A 27725-nucleotide genomic window follows, 5' to 3' on the forward strand; every position below is an offset into this window, starting at 1 on the left:
CGTTCAAGACCTCTCATGATCTTAAAGACCTCTATCATATCCCCCCTCAGCCATCTCGTCTCAAGCTGAACAGCCTTAACCTCTTCAGCCTTTCCTCATAGGGGAGCTGTTCCATCCCCTTTATCATTTTGGTTGCCCTTCTCTGTACCTTCTCCATCACAACTATATCTTTTTTGAGATGTGGCAACCTGAATTGTACACAGTATTCAAGGTGCGGTCTCACCATGGAGCAATATAGAGGCATTATGACATATTCCGTTATATTAACCATTCCCTTCCTAATAATTCCTCACATTCTGTTTGCTTTTTTGACTGTTGCAGCATACTGAGCCGACAATTTTAAAGTATTATCCACGATGATGCCTAGATCCCTTAACCAATAAGCCTTGATGCTTTTGATGCATCTCCAACATCGCTCTCTGCTTCGACGGAAGATGTGGTGGAGAGGGCGACCTTTTTACAGTCTGGGGTACTGATGCACAAACATAAGGGAAAAACAGAGAACTGCTTCTACGGCCAAGTCCATAAGCAAAGCACGTCAAGCATAAGGCTTGGGGATAACTACATGGAGTGGCAGTTGCTACCCTTAAAAGAAACATAGGGGTAACCTGCATGGTGTGGAAGATAGTACCATAAAAAGCTTGCTGGACAGACTGGATGGACCATTTGGTCCTTTTCTGCTATCATTTCTATGAATTGAACCAGGAGTTCTTCAGATGTATTTAGTTGAATTTGCTCCCCATACATTTCTTATGAGGAAATAGGCCATTTTGCCTCCATTTTCTGCCTCTCTCCCCTCCCCCCTCCCCAGAATTACTTCCCAACTTTGAAAGATACAAAATTCAGATGTCCCCCCTAGGGTCTATCTCCACACAAAGTTTGGTTCACCTTAGTTTACCCATTTAGAAATTGAAAGGAGGACACAAACACCGACTGTTCTTATGTTCATATTATCTTCTGTATAGAAGGGAAGTAATAATATTTTTCTTTGATCAAAGTGGATATAGATGTACTTTCTACCCACTCTTTACTGTTTTTCATTGTTCCTCTGATAATTCAGATCCAAAGTCCCATTTCCAAGCTAATATGTGTTTAGGTTTGGAGCAGCATGCCTAAGGAGGAAGTATAATTTTGAAATAAGAATTTCGTAGATCATGGAAAGGCACACATTAAAAAAAACAATGCAACTTCCCTATATTATTCATTTTATTTATCCTTATCCTAGGAATTGATGTATCTGCAAATAACCAAAGACATCTGATGTAGGTAATAAAAACTCCTCTTGAAGCTCCTGGATGGTAAAAAAGAAACAAAAAACTTTTTTATTAACAAACCTGATTCTTCCCATCTTCTAAACCTTGCTCCCTCCAGTCCAGTGGGAAAGCCTAGGTTATTATTTATGAGCATTAGCAAAGTATGGAGTCAAATTTAACTGTTTATCATTTTATATATAACTGATTTATGTGTCTTATAAACAGATTTACAATTACCCATCTTCTCCGAGAGTTGTTGTTAAGATGGAAGAAACAATTTTGATACAAAGCCTGAAAGTTTCCTGGCACAGCTGGAAATGTATCTGTTATTTCCATGGGGTCACTTTTCAATGGCAGATCATGTTTGTTTAAGCTTTTGTGGTGCTCAACATTAGGTAGAATATACTTCTTTTCCTGTAATTTTCCCTTGGCTTCAAAGCTAACTAGAAGGTACTAGTACCCAAGCAATACATTCCAGCAATAATAAATTGCATCTTCCTTGTGGTAATAAAAAGTAGAGGCCCTGACTTATTTAAAGTTAGCTACAGTTTTGGTCCAGGGCCACCGATTTAGCAACAAAACAACCCTATTATTTTCAGGAGCACTGGAATAAAAATGTTCCAAATCATTAATAAATCAACCCAGAGTGTCTACATAAGAACATAAGAACATGCCATACTGCGTCAGACCAAGGGCCCATCAAGCCCAGCATCCTGTTTCCAACAGTGGCCAATCCAGGCCATAAGAACCTGGCAAGTACCCAAAAACTAAGTCTATTCCATGTTACCATTGCTAATGGCAGTGGCTATTCTCTAAGTGAACTTAATAGCAGTTAATGGACTTCTCCTCCAAGAACTTATCCAATCCTTTTTTAAACACAGCTATACTAACTGAACTAACCACGTCCTCTGGCAACAAATTCCAGAGTTTAATTGTGCGTTGAGTGAAGAAGAACTTTCTCCGATTAGTTTTAAATGTGCCACATGCTAACTTCATGGAGTGCCCCCTAGTCTTTCTATTATCTGAAAGAGTAAATAACCGATTCACATCTACCCGTTCTAGACCTCTCATGATTTTAAATACCTCAACCGTCTCTTCTCCAAGCTGAAAAGTCCTAACCTCTTTAGTCTTTCCTCATAGGGGAGCTGTTCCATTCCCCTTATCATTTTGGTAGCCCTTCTCTGTACCTTCTCCATCGCAATTATATCTTTTTTGAGATGCGGTGACCAGAATTGTACACAGTATTCAAGGTGGGGTCTCACCATGGAACGATAAAGGGGCATTATGACATTTTCCATTTTATTCACCATTCCCTTTCTAATAATTCCCAACATTCTGTTGCTTTTATGACTGTTGCAGCACACTGAACCGACAATTTCAATGTGTTAACCACTATGACGCCTAGATCTCTTTCTTGGGTGGTAGCACCTAATATGGAACCTAAATATTGTGTAACTATAGCATGGGTTATTTTTCCCTACATGCATCACCTGGCACTTATCCACATTAAATTTTATCTGCCATTTTGATGCCCAATTTTCCAGTCTCACAAGGTCTTCCTGCAGTTTTATCACAATCTGCTTGTGATTTAACTACTCTGAACAATTTGATTTGTATTGCATACAGGAATTCCGGTATATAAAAATTAAAAATAAATAAATAAATAAATCTGCAAATTTGATTACCTCACTCATCGTATTTCTTTCCAGATCATTTATAAATATATTGAAAAGTAAGGGTCCCAATACAGATCCCTGAGGCACTCCCCTGCCCACTCCCTTCCACTGAGAAAATTGTTCATTTAATCCTACTCTCTGTTTCCTGTCTTTTAGCTAATTTGTAATCCACAAAAGGACATCGCCACCTATACCATGACTTTTTACTTTTCCTAGAAGCCTCTCATGAGGAACTTTATCAAACGCCTTCTTAAAATCCAGGTACACTATATCCACCAGTTCACCTTTATCCACATGTTTATTAACTCCTTCAAAAAAGTGAAGCAGATTTGTGAGGCAAGACTTGCCTTGGGTAATGCCATGCTGACTTTGTTCCATTAAACCATGTCTTTCTATATGTTCTGTGATTTTGATGCTTAGAACACTTTCCACTATTTAGATTCGAACCAACAGATAATGGCAAAGATATCTTTGCTATTTAAGAAGCATACTATGAAATGTAATTAACAAAATATTAAAAAAATAAAAGCAAAACTAAATTGTAAAATCAAACCAATGGAATGAAGAAGTTCAGTCTACACCCCTCCTCTAATCCAGTGTTAAATAAGCTAAAATGAGTTTAATGAAATGTTATTTCTGTTGTGTTCCGCGCCCGTGGACGGCCAAGGGCACGGCCCCCTACCTCACCCGCGGCGGCGACCCGCCGCGGCAGCTCCTAGAAATAACCCTGGGCCGGTGCCCGTCGCTCTGGTGCAAGTCCCTGGTCTGGCTGCAGGGTGGGGAGCCATCCCTGCTCCTCCCTCGCCGCGTCCTGCAGTCTTTCCTCTGCGGAGGAAATCCAAGATGGCCACTGCCATCTTTAGGCCCGAGGCCATGCCTCCTCATTAGAATTAAAGGGACCTGATTCCTTTAACCATCTACAGCTGTTCCCTATGAGCCAGAGCAGAGGAAATATAAAAGGAGACTTCCTCTGCTATTCCTCGACTTGGCAACGTCCCTCGTAGTCAGGTCTGCTTGCTTCAGTGAATTCTTGTACTTCGGATCCTTGTTCCTGTCTCGTCTTGGTGTTCCTGGTTCCTGACTTCGGATTGGCTAGCAGTGATTCCTGGTGTGTGACTTCGGACTGGCTAGCGGTGATTCCTGGTGTGTGACTTCGGACTGGCAAGCGGAGATCCTTTGATATAAGCCCTCGGACTGGTAAGCGACGACCCTCTCGCACTTGACCTCGGACTTCTTCTGGACCATCGTCTCCAAGGGCCACCTAAGTCCCAGCGGCCCAGATCCCTACGGGCTCCTCCCGGGGGGACCACGGGCTTCCAGGGGTGAAGCTCCAGTTAGCCCTTGCACCGAACTCTCGACTCCTTGACCTCTCAAAGGTCCACCTAAGTCCCAGCGGTCTGGGTCCCTACGGGCTCCTCCTGGGGGGACCGCGGACTTCCAGTGGTGAAGACTCAATTCTTCTCCTTGACGTCATGACTCTTTATCTGCTTACACAGTTGCCTCAGTCTCCAGTGCCGAGGGTCAGCTGGTCGCATCTTCTGTTCTGCCTCGCCACCCAATGGGAGAACCTACGGATCTTCCTCCTAAGGTATACCATACTCCCGTTGGCCCAAGGGTTCACAAGCCTGAGCATAACAGATTGCCAAGTCCATGGACCCAGCGGAGGCATCCGCCCGGCAGGCCATTCCGGGAATGGCCCAGCATCTGATGGACCAGCAAAAGACCCTGGATGTCCTTGTCTCTGCAGTGGAAGGCCTGAACCAATGCATTGAAGCGCTAGGGCCCATGAACCCATCTCTGACATCCCCGCCTGTGGCTCCGGGGGCTGCTCTACTTGCCAGGACCCCGTGCAGGCCACCGTGGACAATCTTGGGCAAGTAATTCCCATGCAACTCCCGGCGCCCTCTCGATACGCCGGAGATGCGAAGTTGTGTTGGGGATTCCTCAGCCAGTGCCAGGTCCATTTTCCCTTGTTGCCAGCTCAATTTCCTAGCGACCTGGTAAAAACCAGTTACAATATGTCTCTGCTCGACGGGAAGTCTTTGATCTGGGCCTCTCACCTATGGGAGAGAAGAGACCCAGTGTTTGGAAACTTGAGTCAGTTTCTGTCCGCTTTCCGACAGATTTTTGATGAGCCTATCCGTAAACCTACTGCTGTCTCAGAATTACTCTGGTTGCAACAGGTTACTTGGACAGTGGCCGAATATGCAATAGAGTTCTGTACCCTGGCCGCAGAGCTAAACTGGAGAGAGGATTGCCTCCATGGAATCTTCTTGGAGGGGCTAGCCCCACGTCTGCAGAATGAATTACCAGTGAAGGAACTCCCGGACGGTCTCAATGGCATGATAGATTTGGCCAATTGAGTGGATCGTCACATGCAGTTTCACCTTCTGGAAGTAAAGGCAGAGAGAAGACCCTCTCCTCTTCCCAAGGGCGCATCAAGAACCTTTCGAACACCCGCCGAGGAGCCCAAGGAGTTGGGCCATGGGAGAGTTTCTCCATAAGAGCACAGGCGGCGAATTAAGGAAGGACTTTGTTTTTACTGCAGTGCAGCGGGCCATCAAATAGCCGCATGCCCGACGCGGCCGGGACTCCTGGGCCTAGGATCTAAAGGAGGTCTCTTTCTGGGCCGTACTTTATTTCAGCGGATGGTGAGTTCCACACGTTAGCCCTAGTGGACTCCGGCGACGGCGGCAATTTTATTATGAAGAGCCTGGTGGAACACTTAAAGATCCCGCAAGTTCGTCTTCCAGCTCCCTTGGTCATCTCCTTGATCCAGGGTAACCCATCCAATTGAGGGTTGGAATCCTTCATCGGAAGCAGATGCCATTCTAGGTTTTGGAGTATTCCATACATCCGGTCGTCCTAGGCCTTCCCTGGCTTCAGGAGCACGCTCCTCGGTTCAACTGGAAGACCTTGCAGCTATCTCGCTGGGGGCCGAATTGTCACGGCAATTGCCTCCAATCAGTGACTCCAGTTTCCTATTCCATTGCCTCCACCAGTCTTCAGGGCCTGCCGGCCTCCTATGCCTCGTAAGTGGAAGTTTTCTCTAAGCAAAAGGCCAATACTTCTTCCTCATCAATCGTTCGATTGCGCCATCAACCTCCTCCCTGGCACTGAGCCTCCTCGGGGGCACACCTATACCCTCTCGCCTGCAGAGACGCAGGCCATGACAGAGTATTTCAAAGAGAACCTGGAGAGGGGCTTCATTCGGAAGTCAACATCCCCAGCAGGGGCTGGGTTCTTCTTCGTCGGAAAGAAGGATGGAAGCCTTCGCCCTTGCATTGACTACCGGGGCCTGAATGCTATAACGGTCAAGGACCGTTACCCCTTGCCCCTCATCTCTGAGCTCTTCGATCAGCTGCAAGGTGCGAGGATCTTCTCCAACTTGGATCTCCGAGGAGCTTACAACCTGATCCGTATGAAGGAGGGTGATGAATGGAAGACGGCCTTCAACACCCGAGACGGCCACTATGAGTATTTAATGATGCAGTTCGGGCTCTGTAATGCTCCAGCGGTGTTTCAGAACACCATGAACAAGATACTCCATGATCTCTTGTATCAGTGCGTGGTCGTGTACCTGGATGACATTTTGATATTCTCGGACTCTCTGACCGCTCACTGTCAGCATGTCGTCCAAGTATTGCAACACCTCCGAGAACATAGGCTGTATGTGAAACTTGAAAAGTGCCTTTTTGAGCAGGAGTCCCTTCCATTCCTGGGGTACATCGTCTCCAGTGAGGGATTCCATATGGACCCCCAGAAGCTGAAAGCCATTTGGGAATGGCCGCAGCCATCCAGACTAAAGGCACTTCAACGGTTCTTGGGTTTCGCCAATTATTACCGATCATTCATACCGCATTATGCGTCCATCGTTGCCCCGATGACAGCCCTGACACGGAAAGGCGCAGACCCCAAGAATTGGCCTCCGGGAGCGGAGGCCGCCTTTCGTCGCCTCAAGGAGGCGTTCCTGCAACAACCGGGCCTTCGGCATCCGGATCCACAGTGGCCATTCGTCATCGAAGTGGACGCATCCTCAGAAGGTGTAGGGGCCATTCTGAGCCAGACTTCCGAAAGTCACCACCTCAGCACCAGTGATCATCAAACGGTATGGTTTAATATCACAAAAAGGATACGGAAAAGAAACACAAAGACCCGAGTTTTGCAGTTCAAAAACACGGTCTTTGATGAAATGGGGAAGTACCTGGAGGAAGAATTAAAAGGCTGGGAGAATGAGAGAGATGTGGATCAACAATGGACCAATGTAAAAGGAGCAATTACCAAGGCAACTAATCTATATGTTAGAAAAGTAAAGAAAAGCAAAAGAAAAATGAAACCTATCTGGTTCTCAAAGGAGGTGGCTGACAAAATAAAGGCTAAAAGAACAGCGTTCAAGAAATATAAAAGATCCCAAAGGGAGGAGCACATAGAAGAATATCTGGTAGAACTGAGGGAGACGAAGAAATTAATCAAGAGGGCAAAAAGTCAAGCGGAAGAGAGGATTGCCAAGGAGGTAAAGAGAGGTGACAAAACATTTTTCAGATACATCAGTGAAAAGAGAAAAGTTCAAAGTGGTATAGCGAAATTGAAAGATGGAAAGATCAATGTGTGGAGAGAGACGAAGAAATGGCAGAAATATTAAACGAATACTTCAGTTCTGTGTTCACTAAAGAGGACCCTGGAGAAGGACCGTCGCTAGTTAACAAGAAACTGGAGGGGAGTGGAGTAGATGTAACTCCATTTACAGTAGAAAATTTATGGGAAGAGCTGGAGAAACTGAAAGTGGACAAAGCCATGGGGCCTGATGAAGTTCATCCCAGGATACTGAGGGAGCTCAGAGATGTGCTGGCGGGTCCGCTGTGTGACCTGTTCAATAGATCCCTAGAAATGGGAGTGGTGCCGAATGATTGGAGAAGAGCGTTGGTGGTCCCGCTTCACAAGAGTGGGAACAGAGAAGAGGCTGGTAACTACAGACCAGTTAGCCTCACTTCAGTGGTGGGAAAAGTAATGGAGTCAATGTGGAAAGAGAGAATAGTGAACTATCTACAGTCAAGAGAATTGATGGACCAGAGGCAGCATGGATTCACCAGGGGAAGATCCTGTCAGACAAATCTGATAGACTTTTTTGACTGGGTAACAAAGGAATTGGATCAAGGAAGAGCACTTGATGTGATCTACTTGGATTTCAGCAAAGCTTTTGATTCGGTCTCGCACAGGAGACTGGTGAATAAAATGAGAAGCTTAGGAATGAGTGCCGAGGTGGTGGCCTGGATTGCAAACTGGTTGACGGACAGAAGACAATGTGTGATGGTAAACGGAACTCTCTCTGAAGAGAGAGTGGTTTTAAGCGGTGTACCGCAAGGATCCGTGTTGGGAGCGGTCCTGTTCAATATCTTTGTGAGCGACATTACGGATGGGATAGAAGGTAAGGTTTGTCTTTTTGTGGATGACACTAAGATCTGCAACAGAGTGGACACACCGGAAGGAGTGGAGAGAATGAGACGGGATTTAAGGAAGCTGGAAGAGTGGTCGAAGATATGGCAGCTGAGATTCAATGCCAAGAAGTGCAGAGTCATGCATATGGGGAGTGGAAATCCGCATGAACTGTAATCGATGGGGGGGAGAAAGGCTGATGTGCACGGGGTGATAGTGTCTAATGATCTGACGTCGGCGAAACTGTTACGGTCCCGGGCCGTGCCCCGGTCCCTCCACCTACCTCGGGGGCGGCCCAGGCCGTTTCGGGGCTTCTTCGGGCCTGCAGGCCCTCCAGCGCGTCTCTCCCTCCTCGGGAGAGACGCCGACGGTCTGGCGCGGCTGGCCCCGCCTCCTGATGCGCGCGCACGGGGAGGAGCTCCTCTTAAAGGGGCCAGCACGGGAAAACCCTCTGCTCTACTGTGGATGACGTCAGACGCCCTCAGGGTATAAGTACCCTACATCTAGATCACTCCAGTGCCTTGCAACGAGGTTCCTCAGGTTCCTGATCTCGAGTTGCTGCGTTCTCCTGGATTGCTCTCTGATCTTGACCCGGCTTGACTCCTGACTTGTTCTCCGTCTTCGTCCATTGGCTCTGGTATCTGCTTCTGACCTCTGGTTCCGACCCGGCTTCGTCCACGACTTCTCCTCTAGCTTCTGTCCCTGGCTTGGCTCGCTCTGACTTCTGGCTCCGACCCGGCTCTGTCCATGACTCCGTCTTCTGCCTCATCCTTGGCTTGGTTTCTCCTCTGATTCCCGGCTTCCGACTCAGCTTTCTTTCTGGTCTTCGCTGGCCCAGAAGATTCACCTAAGTCCCAGCGGCCGGGCCCCTATGGGCGCCTCCTGGGGGGGCTCCGGCTTCCAGGGCAAATCTCCAAAAGTCCCAGCGGCTGGACTCCTACAGGCTCCTCCTGGGGGAGTACCAGCTTCCAGGGTGAAGACTCGTCCGTCACCGGGGCCCAACGTCGTCAGTCCTTTCAGCCTTTGCTGAGTCCTTGGTCACATAGGACTCCACCGTGTCTCAGTGTCGAAGCCTTCTCTGAGCCCTCCGAGCCACCTCCCGGTTGGGACGCTTGCCGTGGTCCTCCACAGTGAACCATCTTCTGTTCCAACCGGCCCAAGGGTCCACAATCGTAACAATTTGCAAGGCCATGGACCCGGCAGACCTTGCAGGCTTGAAGGCCATTCCAGGTATAGCCCAGAGGCTACAACAACATCAAGCATGCCTCGATACCCTGACGGCAATGGTACAAGCTTTAGCCGACCGCGTCGGTGGAGCCACGGCTGCCAGTGCCACGGCACCCGGAGCTGGGGTCCCTCCTGCAGCTTCAGTTCCTATCCAGATGCCAGCACCTTTGCGGTTTTCAGGAGATGCGAGGCTCTGTCGAGGATTCCTGAACCAATGCTATATTCAGTTCGACCTTCTCCCACTTCAGTTTCCAACCGACCGGGTTAAGACCAGTTTTATTATTTCCCTACTGGATGGGAAACCTTTGGCCTGGGCCTCCAACCTGCTGGAGTGCCAGGATCCCCGCCTGAACAATCTGGACCACTTTGTTTCTGCGTTTAGGCAGGTCTTTGACGAGGCCGCTCGCAAACCCACGGCTGCCTCCGAATTGCTCCAGCTGCGGCAGGGCAACCGGTCCCTAGCGGAACATGCCATGGACTTTCAGACCCTTGCTGCTGAGTTAAACTGGGGAAGTGACAGCTTACACAGTATTTTCCTGGAGAGTCTCTCCCCAAGATTGCAAGATGAGTTGGTGGCACGAGATCTCCCTGATGATCTGAATGATCTTATTTAATTGGCTGGCCGGGTGGACCGCCGCATCCAGCGTCGCTTCCGAGAGAGGAGGGCGGTCCATAGGCCTGCTACCTCTGGATCCGCTCCTTCCCACCGTGGGAGTTCCCCGTCAGCCTCTTCTGGGACCCAAGATATTGAACCCATGCAGGTGGGTCGAGGACCTCTCTCCCAGGAGGAAAGAAAGAAGCGCCACTCGCTGGGTCTTTGCCTGTACTGCGGTGGAAGAGGCCACTTCCTTGCCCATTGTAGCGAGCACCCAGGAAACGCTCAGCCCTAGGGACAGTGGGGGAGCTAACCCTAGGTCATGCCGCTAGCGACTCCCCATGCTTCGTCCCAGTAGCTCTGCTTCTCCCAGACGGAGAGTTTGAAACACAAGCCCTGATCGACTCAGGGGCCGGGGAGAACTTCATCCTTCAGGAGCTGGTTCAGCAACTCCGAATCGGGGTGCAACCCCAAAGACCTCTGCTTCGCATATCCTCCATCCAGGGGAGACTCCTTCCTGGCACCATTGCCGCGCATACCCAGCCGCTTGTCATACGTACGGGCATTTTGCATCAAGAGGAGATTTCCTTTCTCATTCTAGAGAATTCCATGCACCCGATCATTCTGGGGCTGCCCTGGCTTCAGAGACATTCACCTGTCATCACCTGGGACTCCCTCCAGTTGGCATCCTGGGGTCCAGCCTGCTTCAGTACCTGCCTGAAGGGGATACCTTGTGCCTCCGTACCGCTCCTGATGACTCCATTGGCCCTACCTCCCCAGTATCAAGAGTTCCATGACGTTTTCTCCAAGGAGAGAGCCGAAATTCTTCCGGAACATCGTCCGTTTGACTGTGCGATCAACCTGCTGCCTGGTACCACACCACCGCGAGGTCGGGTCTATCCACTGTCCCTTCCTGAGACCCAAGCTATGTCCGCATACATCCAGGAGAACCTGGAGCGAGGGTTCATTCGGCCATCCAAGTCCCCGGCAGGAGCCGGTTTCTTCTTCGTCGCTAAGAAGGATGGATCACTTCGCCCCTGCATAGATTACCGCGGCTTGAATAGCATTACTTGGCGAGATCGATACCCCCTGCCACTGATACCGGAGCTCCTAGACAGGTTGCAGGGGGCCAAGATCTTTACCAAATTGGATCTCCGAGGAGCATACAACCTGGTGCGGATTCGTCCCGGTGATGAATGGAAGACCGCTTTCAATACGAGGGACGGCCATTATGAGTACTTGGTTATGCCCTTTGGCCTTTGCAACGCCCCGGCGGACTTCCAAAACCTCTTGAATGAGGTCCTCAGAGACATGCTACACTCTTCGGTCATAGTTTACCTTGATGATGTCCTTATATACTCCAAGGATCTGGAGACGCACCACCAAGATGTCCGACAAGTACTGCTAAAGCTCCGAGAGAACAAACTTTATGCTAAGTTGGAAAAGTGCGTTTTTGAACGGGATTCGTTACCCTTCCTAGGGTAAATAGTAATCTATGGTAAATAGTTCTAATGTAAATACATACCTCTGTAAATAAGTTCTATCAACGTTAACGGTTGCCCTTTTCTTTCTCATGCTACCTATCTCTTCCCTCTCTTCTCCTGTCTCCCCTTCCCTTCTCCTCTTTCTGGCCTACTCCAATCCCTTGTTCCCTGTTCATTGTAATTTCCTCCTATATTTGAGTTACCTGTAAACCGGCGTGATGTGCCATACGAATGTCGGTATATTAAAAGTTGTTAAATAAAATAAATAAATAAATAAAAAATATATAGTGTCCTCTACTGGCTTCTTGATGGACCCTGAAAAAGTTGCTGCAATCAGAGACTGGCCACAACCACAGGGGGTGAAGGCACTTCAACGATTCCTGGGGTTTGCCAATTTTTATCGGCAGTTCATTCCCCACTACTCTCAGATGGTGGCTCCTCTGATGGCCCTCACGAGGAGGGGCGCCGATGCTAAGAATTGGCCAACAATGACCATACGGGCCTTCCATGACTTGAAAGAGGCATTCCTCCAGGATACCTGCCTGCGCCACCCGGACCCCCAACGTCAGTTCATCGTAGAGGTGGATACCTCGGATATAGCCGTGGGGGCAGTTCTAAGCCAGTCGTCTGCCGGAGGCAAGCTCCTGCCATGCTCCTTCTACTCTCATAGGTTAACACCGGCGGAGAGGAACTACGGCATCGGCGATAAGGAGCTATTGGCTATTAAACTAGCTTTCGATGAGTGGCGCCAATGGCTGGAGGGGGCCCTGCACCCGATTATCGTCTACACTGATCACAAGAACCTTGAGTACTTGTGCCGGGCTCAGCGCCTTAATCCCTGCCAGGCACGCTGGGCACTCTTTTTTAGCCGATTCCACTTTTCTCTCCGGTATCGACCAGCGGCGAAGAACATATGAGCGGACGCACTCTCCCTTACATCGGAGCCTGAAGATGCACCTAACCCGCCTCAATACATCCTGGATCCAGCCAAGGTATTACTAGCGGCTTCTGAAGTGGCTCCGGCAGGTAAGACGGTGGTACCTACTCGTTCTCGCAAGAAGGTTCTAGCCTGGGCCCACGACTCTCTGACCACCGGACATCCAGGGATCACCAGGACTCTGGAACTCCTAACTGAGTTCTATTGGTGGCCGCGAGTCAAGGACGACGTACACCATTATGTCCAGTCATGCCCTACCTGTGCTCGACAGAAGTCTCTCCATGGACGCCCCTGAGGGCTTCTACAGCCACTGCCCACTCCCGCGGAGCCCTGGACTCACCTGTCCACCGACTTTATTGTGGATCTACCAGTTTCCGATGGGAAGACTGTGATTTGGGTCACGGTCGACCGCTTTTCTAAGATGGCCCACTTTGTGCCTCTTGCCAAGCTACCTTCAGCACCAGAACTGGCTAACCTCTTTATCCAACATGTCTTCCGTTTACATGGCCTGCCTTCACACATTACCTCTGACCGTGGGCCGCAGTTTATGGCAAAGTATTGGAGGGCCCTCTGCAAGACGTTCGGGGTGCGCCTGGCTCTCACTACTGCCTTTCACCCTCAAGACAACGGCCAGGCTGAGCGGACTAACCGAACACTGAAGGCCTTCCTCCGAGCTTTCGTTGGGGATCTACAGGATGACTGGGTCACCCTCTTACCATGGGCTGAGTTTTCCTATAACCGCCACAAGCACTCCGCTACTGACCAGTCCCCGTTTCAGCTCATCTACGGAAAGAGCCCCAGGCCTCCATGCCTTTGCCACTTACTGTCTCTTCACCGGCGGTTCAGCTTACTGCCCAGCAGTTGTATGCGCTAAGGATATCTACCCAGGAAAAGCTTCGAACTGCCTCTGCCAAGCCTAAGAAGTACGCAGATTGTTTACGGCGACCAGCCCCGGTCCTCCTTCCAGGGAGTAAAGTCTGGTTGAGCACCAGGAATATTCGTCTACGGGTCCCTTCTATGCGCCTGGCTCCCAAGTATATTGGTCCATTCCCCGTAGCGGAACGAGTTGGGGCGGTGTCCTACCAGCTGCGATTACCTTCCACTTTACGGATTCACGACATGTTCCACGTATCTTTGCTTAAGCCTGTGGTGCTCTCCTCCTTTCACGATAAACTTCCGGAACCCACTGCTGCCGAAGCTGAGACCGATGGCATCTATACGGTGAAGGACGTTCTGGACGTACGATTCCACCATCATCGGTGGGAATACCTCCTCTCGTGGGAGGGCTATGGTCCGGAGGAAAACTCCTGGGAGCCCTCTTCTCATATCTTGGATAAAGACCTCCTTCGCCAGTTCCATCTGGATCACCCAAGTAAACCCAGGCCTCCAGGGAGGGGGCGTAGGAGAGGGGGTACTGTTACGGTCCCGGGCCATGCCCCGGTCCCTCCACCTACCTTGGGGGAGGCCCGGGCTGTTTCGGGGTTTCTTTGGGCCTGCAGGCCCTCCAGCGCGTCTCTCCGTCCTCGGGAGAGACGCTGACGGTCTGGCGTGGCTGGCCCCGCCCCCTGACGCGTGCATGCGGGGAGAAGCTCCTCTTAAAGGGGCCAGCGCGGGAAAACCCTCTGTTCTGCTGTGGATGACATCAGACGCCCTCAGGGTATAAGTACCCTGCATCTAGATCACTCCAGTGCCTTGCAACGAGGTTCCTCAGGTTCCTGATCTTAAGTTGCTGCATTCTCCTGGATTGCTCTCTGTTCTTGACCCGGCTTGAGTCCTGACTTGTTCTCCGTCTTCGTCCATTGGCTCTGGTATCTGCTTCTGACCTCTGATTCTGACCTGGCTTCGTCCACGACTTTTCCTCTAGCTTCTGTCCCTGGCTTGGCTTGCTTTGACCTCTGGCTCCAACCCGGCTCCGTCCACAACTCCGTCTTCTGCCTCATCCTTGGCTTGGTTTCTCCTCCGACTCCCGGCTTCCGACTCAGCTTTCTTCCTGGTCTTCGCTGGCCCAGAAGATTCACCTAAGTCCCAGCGGCCGGGCCCCTATGGGCGCCTCCTGGGGAGGCTCCGGCTTCCAGGGCAAATCTCCAAAAGTCCCAGCAGCTGGACTCCTACGGGCTCTTCCTGGGGGAGTACCGGCTTCCAAGGTGAAGACTCGTCAGTCACCGGGGCCCAACATCGTCCGTCCTTTCAGCCTTTGCCGAGTCCTTGGTCGCATAGGACTCCACCGTATCTCAGTGTCGAAGCCTTCTCTGAGCCCTCCAAGCCACCTCCCGGTTGGGACGCTTGCCGTGGTCCTCCACAGCAAACCATCTTCTGTTCCAACCAGCCCAAGGGTCCACAATCGTAACAGAAACAATGTGACAAGGCGATAGCTAAAGCCAGAAGATGGGCTGCATAGAGAGAGGGATATCGAGTAAGAAAAGGGACGTGATTATCCCCTTGTACAGGTCCTTGGTGAGGCCTCACCTGGAGTACTGTGTTCAGTTCTGGAGACCGTATCTCCGAAGAGACAGAGACAAGAAGGAGGCAGTCCAGAGAAGGGCGACCAAAAGGGTGAATGGTCTTCATCGAATGACTTATGAGGAGAGATTAAAGAATCTAAATATGTACACCCTGGAGGAAAGGAGGAGCAGAGGTGACATGCTACAGACTTTCAGATACTTGAAAGGTTTTAATGATCCAAAGACAACAACAAACCTTTTCCGTCGGAAAAAAATCAGCAGAACCAGAGGTCATGATTTGAAGCTCCAGGGAGGAAGACTCAGAACCAATGTCAGGAAGTATTTCTTCATGGAGAGGGTGGTGGATGCCTGGAATGCCCTTCCGGAAGAAGTGGTGAAGACCAGATCTGTGAAGGACTTCAAAGGGGCGTGGGATAAACACTGTGGATCCATAAAGTCTAGAGGATGTGAATGAAGAGTGAGTGGCTCACGGGAATGACGGCTACTGCCTAGAGATAATACCCTTATTCAATAAACATACACGTGGTTAATGCGACTCCAACATTGCTCTAAGCTTCAATGGCAAGAGGAAACGTGGAAAAAGATTTGCATTCACAAAAAAAGCGGGGAGTAGCTTGCTTGTTACGGTGGTTACTACCCCAAATCAAATAAGCCTGGTACTTCACTTTCAATGCATATCCAGCATAGCTCTCTGCTTCAACGGCAGGGGAGAAAGTCTCATAGTTCACTTTCAATGCATATCCAGCATAACTCTCTGCTTCTACGGCAGGGGAGAAAGACTGATACTTCATACATATCTAGCATAGCTCTCTGCTTCAACGGCAGGGGAGAAAGTCAGATACTTCACTTTCAATGCATATCCAGCATAACTCTCTGCTTCAACGGCAGGGGGAATGAAGAAAAGTAGATCTATATACAGACAACAACCAACAAGGTCTGAATTATTTAGTCTGGGTAAACAAATAAGCATGGGTATAGCTTGCTTATTGCGGCGGTTACTACCCCTAACTAATTAAGCTAGATATTTCACTTAGAGGCAGTTCCAACACTGCTCTCTACATTAATGGTGGGGGTGGAAGGGAAATAGAATCAAAAGGTTACTAAGAGCCAAAAGTAACAGATAAGAATGAGAAAAAAAAAAGTGCAAAACTTGCTGGGCAGACTGGATGGGCCGTTTGGTCTTCTTTTGCTGTCATTTCTATGTTTCTATGTATAAGTTATGCCCGTGTGCCTTCCTCTCCCGCCAGTTCTCTCCAGCAGAGCAGAACTACGCCATAGACGACAAGGAGCTCTTAGCTATAAAGGTAGCCTTAGAAGAGTGGCACCCTTGGCTAGAGGAGACACAACACCAGTTTACGGTCTACACAGACCATAAAAATCTAGAGTACCTGCATCGGGCACAACGACTCAACCCGCGACAGGCAAGTTGGGCCCTATTCTTCAACCGATTCAATTTTATTCTTCATTACAGACCTGCCGGGAAGAATATCAAGACCGATGCCTTATCACGGCTATTCGAGTCTACAGAGAATTCTGATGAACCGCAGTTAATCATCGAGCCGTCACGCATTCTATTGTCCGCCACCACGACCATCCCTCCCAGGAAAACTCTGGTCCCACCACACTTGCGGAAACAAGTCCTGGCGTGGGCTCACGATTCACGCTGCTCCAGTCATCCAGGACAATCCCGGACCTTACAGACTCTGCGCCGATACTACTGGTGGCCGAAAGTCAACAAAGGTGTCTGTGCTTACTTAGAGTCCTGCCAGTCATGTGCTCACCACAAGAGGATCCCCAGTTCGATCCCAGGCTTGCTTCAGCCTTTACTAGTGCCCTCGGAACTATGGACCCATTTGGCGACCGACTTTGTGGTCGATCTGCCATTATCCAGTGGCAACACAGTCATACGGGTGGTTGTCAACCAATTTAGTAAAATGGCACACTTCGTGCCACTTCCAGGATTGTCGTCCGCACCACAGCTGGCCCAGCTGTTCGTCCAGCACATCTTCAGACTACATGGCTTACCAAGAAGTATCCTTTCGGATCGAGGGCCTCAATTTACTGCTAGGTTTTGGAGGGCCCTCTGCCCGAAGTTCGACGTTACCTTAGACTATACTTCTGCTTACCACCCACAGACCAATGGGAACAAACCAAACTTTAAAGCAGTTCCTCCGTATTTACATCAACGAGAAACAGGATGGCTGGGCAAGTCTGCTACCTTGGGCGGAATTTGCACTCAGTTCTCATCTTTCCATGGCTACCGGATCCTCACCATTTCAGATAGTGTATGGGAAGCAGCCACACCCACTGCTGCCAGTTCCCATTTCAGTAACGTCCCCGGTAGCCCAACTCTCTGCAGACGAGTTACACCACCTGTGGATCTCCACAAGGTGCGCGCTGATCAAAGCCAGTCAGGCGGCAAAGAGGTATGCCGATCAGCAAAGAAGACCATACCAGCCTTTCAGGCCGGGCCAAAAGGTATGGCTGAGCACACAGTTCATCCACCTGAAGCTGCCATCAGCGCGACTGGCCCTGCGATTTATTGGGCCATTTTCCATCATGTGACAGATTGATGCCGTATTGTATCAGCTTTGTCTGCCGCCTTCCCTCAAGATACCAACACGTTCCATGTTTCCCTCTTGAAGCCTCTGGTGTTATCCTCATCTTCCAGCACGCCTCTGACTCCCCAACCTATTGCCTCCAAAGATGACCTCACCTATCAAGTCTGAGAGGTCTTGGACGTGAGAAAGCATAGGAAGAAATGGGAGTACCTGTTAGCTTGGGAGGGGTTCGGCCCCGAAGAAAACACCTGGCCAACATACTGGACCGGGGCTTGCTTGAGCAATTTCACAGAGACCATCCGTCTAAGCCCAGGCCTCCGGGGAGGTGCCCTATAGAGTGGGGTACTGTTGTGTTCAGGGCCTGTGGCCGTCCACGGGCGCGGCCCCCTACCTCACCCGCAGCGGCGACCCACCGCGGCAGCTCCTAGAAATAACCCTGGGCCGGTGCCCATCACTCCGGCGCAGGTCCCCGGTCTGGCCACAGGGTGGGGAGCCATCCCTGCTCCTCCCTCGCGGCATCCTGCAGTCTTTCCTCAACGGAGGAAATCCAAGATGGCTGCCGCCATCTTTAGGCGAAGGCCATGCCTCCTCATTAGAATTAAAGGGACCTGATCCCTTTAACCATCTACAGCTGTTCCCTATGAGCCAGAGCAGAGGAAGTATAAAAGGAGACTTCCTCTGCTCATTCCTCGACTTGGCAATGTCCCTCATAGTCAGGTCTGCTTGCTTTGGTGAGTTGTTGTACTTCGGATCCTTGTTCCTGTCTTGTCTTGGTGTTCCTGGTTCCTGACCGGATTGGCTAGTGGTGATTTCTGGTGTGTGACTTCAGACTGGCAAGCGGTGATCCCTTGGTATAAGACCTCGGACTGGTAAGCGACAACCCTCTGGCACTTGACCTTGGACTTCTTCTGGACCATCATCTCCAAGGTCCCACCTAAGTCCCAGCGGCCCGGGTCCCTACGGGCTCCTCCCGGGGGGACCGTGGGCTTCCAGGGGTGAAGCTCCAGTTAGCCCTTGCACCAAACTCTCGGCTCCTCCTAGGGGGACCGCAGACTTCCAGTGGCGAAGACTCCATTCTTCTCCTTGACGTCACAACTCTTCATCTGCTTCCACAGTTGCCTCAGTCTCCAGTGCCGAGGGTCAGCTGGTCGCATCTTCTGTTCTGCCTCGCCACCCGACGGGAGAACCTACGGATCTTCCTCCTAAGGTATACCATCCTCCCGTCGGCCCAAGGGTTCACAAGCCTGAGCATAACAATTTCTTTCTTAGAAAATCTTGAATAACAGATTTTGCAGTTTATATTAAAGTACCTGGATTGGATAATATGGTAATTAACTTTGAATTAATATGTTAATAGTAATAGGTCTATCTAGACTAATATAATAGGTTTATTATATAATATAGCTATGAAATATATGATAGTTATTTTTCATCTTAAGAAGGCCTGACCTGCTGCCCTTAACATTCAAAACCATCCATAAATGTGTTTGATGTTTTTTATCTCATTTTTTAATATAAATATTGTTAATTAGTGCTCAGACATTTAGTTATGTGGGATAACATCTCTAAAGACTACTCTTCTCATGAGAGCTTAGTTATAGGAGGAACCATCAGTGAATTATGCCTGCAGTGCCAAGAAAATATTTTATTTTAGGATCCAGGTTACAGCTATTTATTTATATCTGTGAAGACTGCCATTGCATCTAGGACTCAAATTTATTTTTTTTTATTTTGATTGATACAAGTAGTATTACTGATTGGTTTAATATTTATATTCAGCCCAATCAATAACTGTACTTTGAGGGGGAAATGTGTTAATTACCTGTTGCTAATTGCTTCTTTTATTGGTTTCAGCTTTGCTATTACTTCGCCTTGGTCTTGTTGCTGTCTGAGGAGGCAGCAGGTCTCCTGAGCCACTTCTTGTTATCCATAGCAGAGAGATGAATTGTTCCATCACTAGATGTCAGTTCTAGGTCCCATTCACTGCTTAAAGTTATAGATGAGAGCATTTCCAGTTATTTATTTAATTGTATTTATATTTTGCTTTTTCGGGCATTTCAATGTAGATTGCATTCAGGTACTCTCGGTAGTTTCTTTTCAATGGGGGGAGAGGAGTAGTGTCTCCAAATGGGTTTATTTTGCCCATGTCTTGACAGGAATGAACCTCATTCCTAAAGCAGGGTATGTTGGGAATGATCTCTCAGATTTATTGTTAATGTTCTTAATAATTGCATCATGTCAAAGAGAACATCCTTCTGGAGTTCATAGGATATAAGATATATACACAAGATATCAAGTTGTGCTTGGAAGTTGTTTTTATTCAGGCAAGTGCCACCTAATGTAATTGTTACTCTTTCTGTATTTCTATGCCAAATAGTCTTGGTCTCTGATTGTATTCCTGAGAATAGTACAGAATAGCTGCTTTTACCATAATATCTGGTTTTCTCCCTGTGATTGCTCTTGTTCTATATGTTCAAACTCAAAGTTCAGTGAATATAGAAACTGAAAGATTTCCATGTAGAAATCAGTGCAACTCTATTATAGGCAACAGGAAAGCAGAATTTAATAATAAATTATTTGGTAAGTCTCCATTTATATGATTATTGCAAATCTCTGTTTCTCCTTTTAGTTGATAACTTATTATTGGTTGCCTTTCTCTAATTTAAAACTCCAGGGTTCAATTTTATATTTCAAATTGATATCTGCAAATGACCACTTTAATAATGTAATTTCTTTAAATCTGTTTTTAGATCTTGACAATCATGTTTATTAACTCCAGAACCTTTAGAGAGAGGAATAAATGCAGTTAAAAATGCATATATAGTGACTGATGAAATGCAAACACGTTTGAATTTTAAATCACTTGCCTTTGATACTGTAGCAAAGAGTCCCAGAAAGAATAATTTAAGAATTCTTAATTGGCGCTAATGTTAAGTAACTTGACCTGTGTTAGGACAGGTACTTCACAGAAGTTCTTCCCTTTCACATATTTCATTTCAAAAGTTAGGAAATTTGAGTCAGAAATGATAAATAATAGTTTCATCTGCCTGACTGTTTACTTGTTTGGAAATCCTAGAGTCATTTTGAGGTAAAAAGGTCAGGGCTATTTCTGGAGTTTGCTGATTCTACCCTTCCCCCTCTCTTGCTCCATTTCCACATTCATTTCATTTCTTTTTTACCTTCTTTTCTCATCAACTTCCGAATCCTACAGAATAGAAATTAAGATTTCATTTTATATTAACTGTATGTAAATTTTCCTCCAACTCTTTCAGTACATATGTTTATACCTTGCATTTCAGATACTCATCCAAGCTTGTTTTTAAAATAGTGTTTCAAGTCTTTAGCAGCTTTTGAGATGCTGGGATATTTAGTATTGTATTAATTATTTTTACAAGTTGGAGCCTCTTCCTCAGTCTTGGACTCCTACAAATTTAATATCCATTATAATAAACTTATCATTCCTTTCCAGATGGTAAAATGGATCACATCTATTTTAAGACCTCAGACCTTGTTTTTCTGCTTGTTCCTTTTGGATTTTATTTACGAATAATAACATAAATGTTTGCTTTCAAAAGTGTCCTATCTCTCAGTACATGGATATTATAAGCTACTTTCAGAATGACAATAAGATATCAAAAGACAAAGGTTTTGTTAGTTTGTGAGAGTTTAATTTCAAAATTTCAGAAAGGAAAAAGAATCTATTTACAAAAGTAAAAATAACCCATTTTCTTACTGCTGACATTTCCAAAAAAAAATCCATAGGTCTCCTACAAATTGAAGCTTCCTAAATAATTGTTATAAAACAACCCTAATTTGGTTGTATTTATACTAAAGAGGAATTTACTGAGAGGTGTTATATCTACAGAAATCTGAGGGAGAAACAAATTGTGACTTATTGGAAAGATGGCGATGCTAAAAACATATAATAAATATTATTTAAATCAAGCCCTGCATTTTCACCATTCTGTACTGCTATTTCCTCACTTGTGAAAGGTCTTTTCTAGTTCAATACAATCCATAAGCTCACACCCCAGCACAGGTCATCATGAGTGCATCTTCGCATTCTTTGATATTTGAGGTAGAAAGCAGAAACTGGGTACTGAAATGCTATAAAGCAAAGCAGCAATAGTGCAAAATTGAAATGTCTGTTTCCCTAATGCATTTCAAATTAGAATATTGTGGCTGTTCGGGTTTGGTTTTTTTTTTTCAAAAATATACAATGCATTAAAAAAAAACCGCTGTTCATCCTGCTAAACAAAAGTATAGACAAATCTGATCAGATGCATAAATTGGAAGTTTTGTAGGCAAGTGAATTATGTAACACAATGGTATTTACAAACACATCGAGAAATATTTTATTATTAAATAGACCTAGAGCCCAATATTGTCTTTTAAGGGTTGTAGTTAAAAGTGCAGCGCCCAGCTAGGAGCTCCCTGAGACGAATGTTTTCTGTTAGGAATAGTTTTGAATGAGGCAGCCACTCCTCTGAAGTGTTCTGTCCAAAGGAGACCTAATGGCTCTTAAAAGTAATCCTTATAAATTAATAAAGAAGAGCGTGAAAAGATTATGTTTACAAAAATATTTAAACCAATTGAACAGGAGGAAAAGAGCAGACAAAAAAGGACTTTAATCTCTTGAACTAAATAGTTAATATATTATAAATGCACTTCAATTGATGCTTTCTCCAGGAGAAGGAACAGCCAAGGCTTGTGAGGGTCGCGCAATATTATTTTAGTCCCGACATGTGTTCAGGATGAGATGGAGTTTGGAGAAGCCTCAGGTGACGTGGAGCTGGACTGATCTGAGGCCTCGCCTGCTTCTTTTATCCCTCCCAGACCCGCAAGCGGAGCGACTCCTTCTCTCTCTCTCTTTTTCTGCTTCATCCTTCTGTTCTGGAACCAGATTTTGACCTGAGTTTCGTTCAGTTCCAGAGTGGCGGCTATTTCCACTCTCCTGGCCCGGGTCAGGTACTTATTAAAATGAAATTCTTTTTCCAGTTCTGTTAGTTGCTTGGTACTGAAATTAGTTCTGATGGTATTCTGCTGGCCTCCCAGTCCGTATTCGGATACTTTCACTGCTAAAATATACGATGAATGAGAGATCAGGCTCAAAATATGTACCTCGTGTAAGTGAAAAAACGTAACTGAAAAGCTATTCATTTACCTTTCCACCCACCCACCTTGCTCTAGTTCTTTCCATCCATCTGTTCATTAATGCACCTCTCTCTTTCTCTCGCACTCTCTCTCTCTATCTCTCTCTCCGATGCTGTCCCACGCAGCCCAACGCTATACATGAAAAGTCTGATGCTCCCCCCAAAAAACACACATTGTTCAGATTTCATTTTCGGCTATACTTAAAGTTATCACTGATGGGTCCCCAGACTGTCAACTAACATTTTATTAGGAATGGAGAGGTTAAAAACCCCCGTAGGAAAGGTAACATAAAGATAATCATTTAGGCTAGAAAGAGAGAAAATCAGTTTGCCGTTTAGATAATAACAGCTGGATCTGGGAGACCTTGCAAGACATAATCATTTTTTTGTTTTTGCTCTGTAACCACTAATATTAACAAAATCAAAAAAAAAAAATTAAAAAAGGGTTTTCTTTCTATTAAGATAACTTCCCTAAGCAAAGAACATCGAGCCTTTAATTGTATGTCCTCAATTACTTCTGTGTTTATAATCTGGAAAATAAAACTCCAGAGATGTCTACTGCAATTTAGATTACTTTCCCAACTCCCACAGCTGTACTGTCTTGATATAGAGGATTCAGGTAAAATCCCATCGAGTACTCACCTGCTTTGGGAGGGTTTCTTTTCACCTTCATCCAGTCGAACGTGTGTGTGGTAGAAGATGATTCAAGATGGCAATCAGATTCTTTGTCCTCCTGTAATGAGGGTGAGAGATTGTTGTATGTGCTTTGTACAAAGCTCTGCTGTTCCTGCTCATAGGGGTGTTGGTGGTACTGTCCAGGGCCTGACACCACTGCACAGTAGCCCTCTGATAAGGAGTTGTTGGATCCAGCATTGGCAGAATAAGTGGAGGTTTGGAAATAGAATCCATCCGCTTCCGGGCTGACGTAGAGCTGATGCCCATAGCCTGGGGAGCAGGCCTGGGCAGTGTATCCTCCTGCAGAGCGTGAGTAAGACAGGCCGCTGCTGGGAGGCTGAGTGGCAGGAATAGCATAGCTTGGGTTCGGCTGCTGAATGTGGTTTGGGCCAGTAATGCTGCCTCCTAGCAGAAAGCGTCCATCTTCACTGTAAGTCTCTCCAGGAGTACCTGAGCAGGCAGGGAAGTGAGCGGGTCCCTGATCTAAGACAGGGAAGCCCTTGGGGGAGTAGGCGCTCATCCCACGGTTACAAATTGCATACTCTAAGAAGGAGTTCATCCTGGTATTGTCCATCTGCCACTGATGGAGGAGGGTCAACCTGTTTCGGGGATTCCTCCTGCCCTACAACCTTTAGATAGTATGTCAAAGCTGTAAAACTTCCAGCCATAGATTACCAGGCTTCAACCTCCTGTCCCTCAGAAGGAAGGTCACGTGAACTTAGGAACCAATGGCCGAAGACCTCCTGAAGTTTGGCAGATATCTGCACTCATCCATCAAACGCTTTGACATTTGCATGACAAAGCGACTTCAATCAAACTCTGACCATCAATCTGATAACAACACATATACGTCAAAATCTTTCTTCAAAGCCTTTCAGAGAATAAAAAGTTAGAATTATTCAAGACTTTTTTTAAAGTGTTAAAAAGAACACAAGTTAGAAGATGTTGCCAATCCAACATCTTTTTTAAGTTTAAAAAAGATATTTTCCTGCAAACCCATTTGGTAGGGAGACTTTCCACAACTTGATGCTCTTTTTCATTACAAAACTTTCTGTGCAAAGCAAAATCGAGAAATAGGCTTTAACCCTTTTTTCTATTCAGAGGCTGAAATTGGCTAATTCAGACGCTTTGTGCCTGGGACCAGCCTGAATAAGAGCTCTTTAATTTAATCAATATTCTGATGAGCTGAAGAAACAAGATTAAAAAAAACAATGGCATTTGTTTAAGAAATAGGCCAGAAAATAATTTGGTAAAATGCAAGATTAACAACATATTTTATTTAAACACAGAATATATTCTTAGATTTTGGATATTTTTTATTTCTATTACATTTTTTCCTCATATTATGGTTATCCTTTTTGTAGTTAAGACGCCTTTTTTTCTCTCTTTTTAAGAAAACCGTGAGTAATACTTGTGTTATTTCTTGGCTATGTCTTTCTGCGGCAAAGAAACTTACGTGAAGCATTTTCTGTGTCAAGAGACCAACTTCTGAGCGGATACAAAGAAGAAAGAGAGACGTGAACTAAGCAGCCAGTCTTAATAGAATGAAGACATAGGTAGGGAACATTTATTTACTTGTTAATACATGGCAGACAAGAGCACATAACAATATGACGCCCACAGTCATTAGTTACTTGTCAGGATATTTACTAGTACCTTGGCCCTGGAAAGAGTCAGGAGGTTTTAGGCCAAAAGTTCAGTTCAGTTTATGGCACATGAGCAAGTGTTTTAGTTATGGGTTTGGCTATTTAAAAACCTTTTAAGTAGCATTCTTTGGTGAGATGGATTGTGCCAGTTATTGGTTTTAGGAAAATCCTGTTACTCGTTTAATAATGACCTTAATGGTGATGAAAAAAATCATAAGACAAAGTACACTTTAAATTCTTTCATCTTTCCTGTTTTAGTGCTGAAAAGTATATCAGTTTCCGTATTATGCAACTGTGGATAATTCTATTGAAATGCTATTATCCCGCTTTTCTTCTTTGGATTCATCAGTTATCCAAATGAACATATAAGAATGCCCTTTCCTGAAAATATAACTATAATCCGCTTTGATATACACTTCGAATTACCGAAAAACAGAATATAAAAATAAATATATAGATTATATGAACAAAACACATAGATATTGAAAATAAAGATTATAATTAAATACCACCTTTCTTTAGTCATGAAGTGTGTGTGTTGGAGTGTTTTGGAGAAGTTATGTGTTTATTTTATTTGAAATGAAGCAAAACAACTTATTTTCACCCTAAATGTTCTTTAAAGTTTTTTTTTTTCAAGAAACTAATTTGTTTTTTTTGTTTTTGCGATAAAGGATTCAACAAAGGTTAAAAGAGAACACGAAATACTAAAGTCGTCTTCACTCCATCAAGAACAAATATCAGATTCATGTGCTTTTTAAATTTTTAACAAGAATAAGAATAAATACCTCCTGCTAACATTCCTTTGAAGTTTAAAGCTTGGTATGCTTGCTTTTTATGACAAAGTTCAGAGTTGGAGAGAAACCTTTCTGGCTGTGATTGACTACTGCCAGAAGATGCACAGACCTATCGCCAATCTCTGGTTAAAACGAAACTGGACAATGCAGATCGCAAATCAGATACCAATTATTAAATCTTTCAGATGCCCTTCTCTAATCTATAATGAATCAATAAGATCAAGTGTATATCAGATGCTAGATAATGTTGGTTAAAATTACAGCAGGCATTTTATTGAGATCAGACTGATCGCTGCAAATAACAGCCTTCCTCCTTGACCTGTTGGCTCCTTGTAACTTGTGGGCTGGGAATAAGTACGAGTTTTGACACTAAACCAACCGTATCCTTTTTCTTCTTTTTTTTTAATGGATTGTTTACACTGCAGGTCTAACGATTCTCATCTAGTTTAAGGCAAATGGCTTATTCATTTGTAGGGGTGTGTGTGTGTGAGAGAGAGAGAGGGGGGGGGAATGGAAAAATTTTAGCTATGGCATCCCCCTCCCTGACAGAGTATAGGTAGGAGGTTACCAAATGTACACTGTGGTAAGTGGACATTAGCTCTCCCCTCAATCACCCCCACCTCCCCTATGCCAAACCAGCCATCTGCTAAGATTTACACTGTTTCTTTTGCTTTCAAGAGTGGAAAGTGTTTTCTCTTTTAGATTTAATTGCTAGTCTAAGCGTCCCTCTAAAATGATAGGAAAAAGCCATTAAACATGAGCCCACCTTTTGAAACTGTCTGTCGATGATACACCATTTGCACGCATAAGTGCAGAGGTGGTTCTATAATAAGGCAGGGTGAGGCAGCCACTTCAGGCAGCAGAATTTTGAAGCCAAAAAAATGCCTCTCTCAGAATGCCACTGTGGCATCCACCTCACCCTGCCTGCCCCTGCTGCGGCTGCCAACCCAGGCCGGTGGTGGCAGAAAAGAGGAAGGTCGCTGCCATGGGCCAGAGGCCAGGTTGGCAGTGTGGAGGAGAGAGGAGGGATGCCATGGCCGGCGGCATGGAGAAGGGACACTGAAGCCGATGCCAGAGGCCAGGCCAATGGCGGCTGAAGGGAGAAGGGATAGGGGTGGTGCGAGGGGGTTCCATCTTGTCCCTCGCCTCAGGTGGCAGATTGCCTTCAGCTGCCCTTGCATAAGTGAACTGACTAAGATTTATTCTGGTATTTTGTAAACTATGTGGCTGGAGGGGAAAAGAAAATGATGGGACGGGAAAGAAGGAGGAGAGAAAGGGCATCTTGGACCAAGAGAGTGATAGGGAGAGACATTCACAATCCACAGCTCATGACATAACATTACATAACATAATATAACATGCCATACTGGGTCAGACCAAGGGTCCATCAAGCCCAGTACCCTCTTTCCAACAGTGGCCAATCCAAGTCACAAGTACCTGGCAAGTACCCAAACATTAGATAGATCACAAGCTACTATTGCTTATTAATTACCGTCATAGCAGTTTATGGATTTATCCCTCTGAACCATGCGCTGCTGAGTGACTTTCAGCTTTCCGCTTTGTTCTAGTTTAAAAGTTGCTCTATCTCCTTTTTAAAAGTTAGCGCCAGGCGCCTGGTTCCACCCAGGTTATGATGGATCCTATCCCTTCAGAAAAGACTCCCCCTTTCCCAAAAGGTTCCCCAGTTCCTTACAAAACTGAATCCCTTTTCCCTGCGCCATTGTTTCATCCATGCATCGTCTCATCCACCTGCGCATGGAACAGGGAGCATTTCAGAGAATGCTAACCTGGAGGTTCTGGATTTCAGCTTTCTACCTAAGAGTTTTCTA

At 46.3% G+C, this 27725-nt stretch overlaps 1 protein-coding gene and 1 long non-coding RNA gene across 2 annotated transcripts; one reads left to right on the top strand and one right to left on the bottom strand.

Annotated features, from left to right (window-relative positions):
- Window positions 1–21353: 21353 nt before the first annotated feature.
- On the bottom strand, window positions 21354–24198 carry HOXB1 (homeobox B1). Its single transcript, XM_029573578.1, has 2 exons — window positions 23424–24198; window positions 21354–22706 (listed from the first exon to the last, which is right to left on the bottom strand). Exons 1-2 carry the CDS (start codon window positions 24028–24030, stop codon window positions 22378–22380), a joined length of 936 nt encoding a protein of 311 aa, XP_029429438.1. The 5' UTR covers window positions 24031–24198; the 3' UTR covers window positions 21354–22377.
- On the top strand, window positions 22460–25949 carry LOC115074269. Its single transcript, XR_003852213.1, has 3 exons — window positions 22460–22596; window positions 24905–25012; window positions 25774–25949. It is a non-coding gene; the product is annotated as an uncharacterized LOC115074269 (long non-coding RNA).
- The last annotated feature ends 1776 nt before the right edge of the window (window positions 25950–27725 follow it).

The sequence above is a fragment of the Rhinatrema bivittatum genome, chromosome 12 (genome assembly GCF_901001135.1).
Source record: "Rhinatrema bivittatum chromosome 12, aRhiBiv1.1, whole genome shotgun sequence".
In the NCBI taxonomy this organism is placed as follows: domain Eukaryota; kingdom Metazoa; phylum Chordata; class Amphibia; order Gymnophiona; family Rhinatrematidae; genus Rhinatrema; species Rhinatrema bivittatum.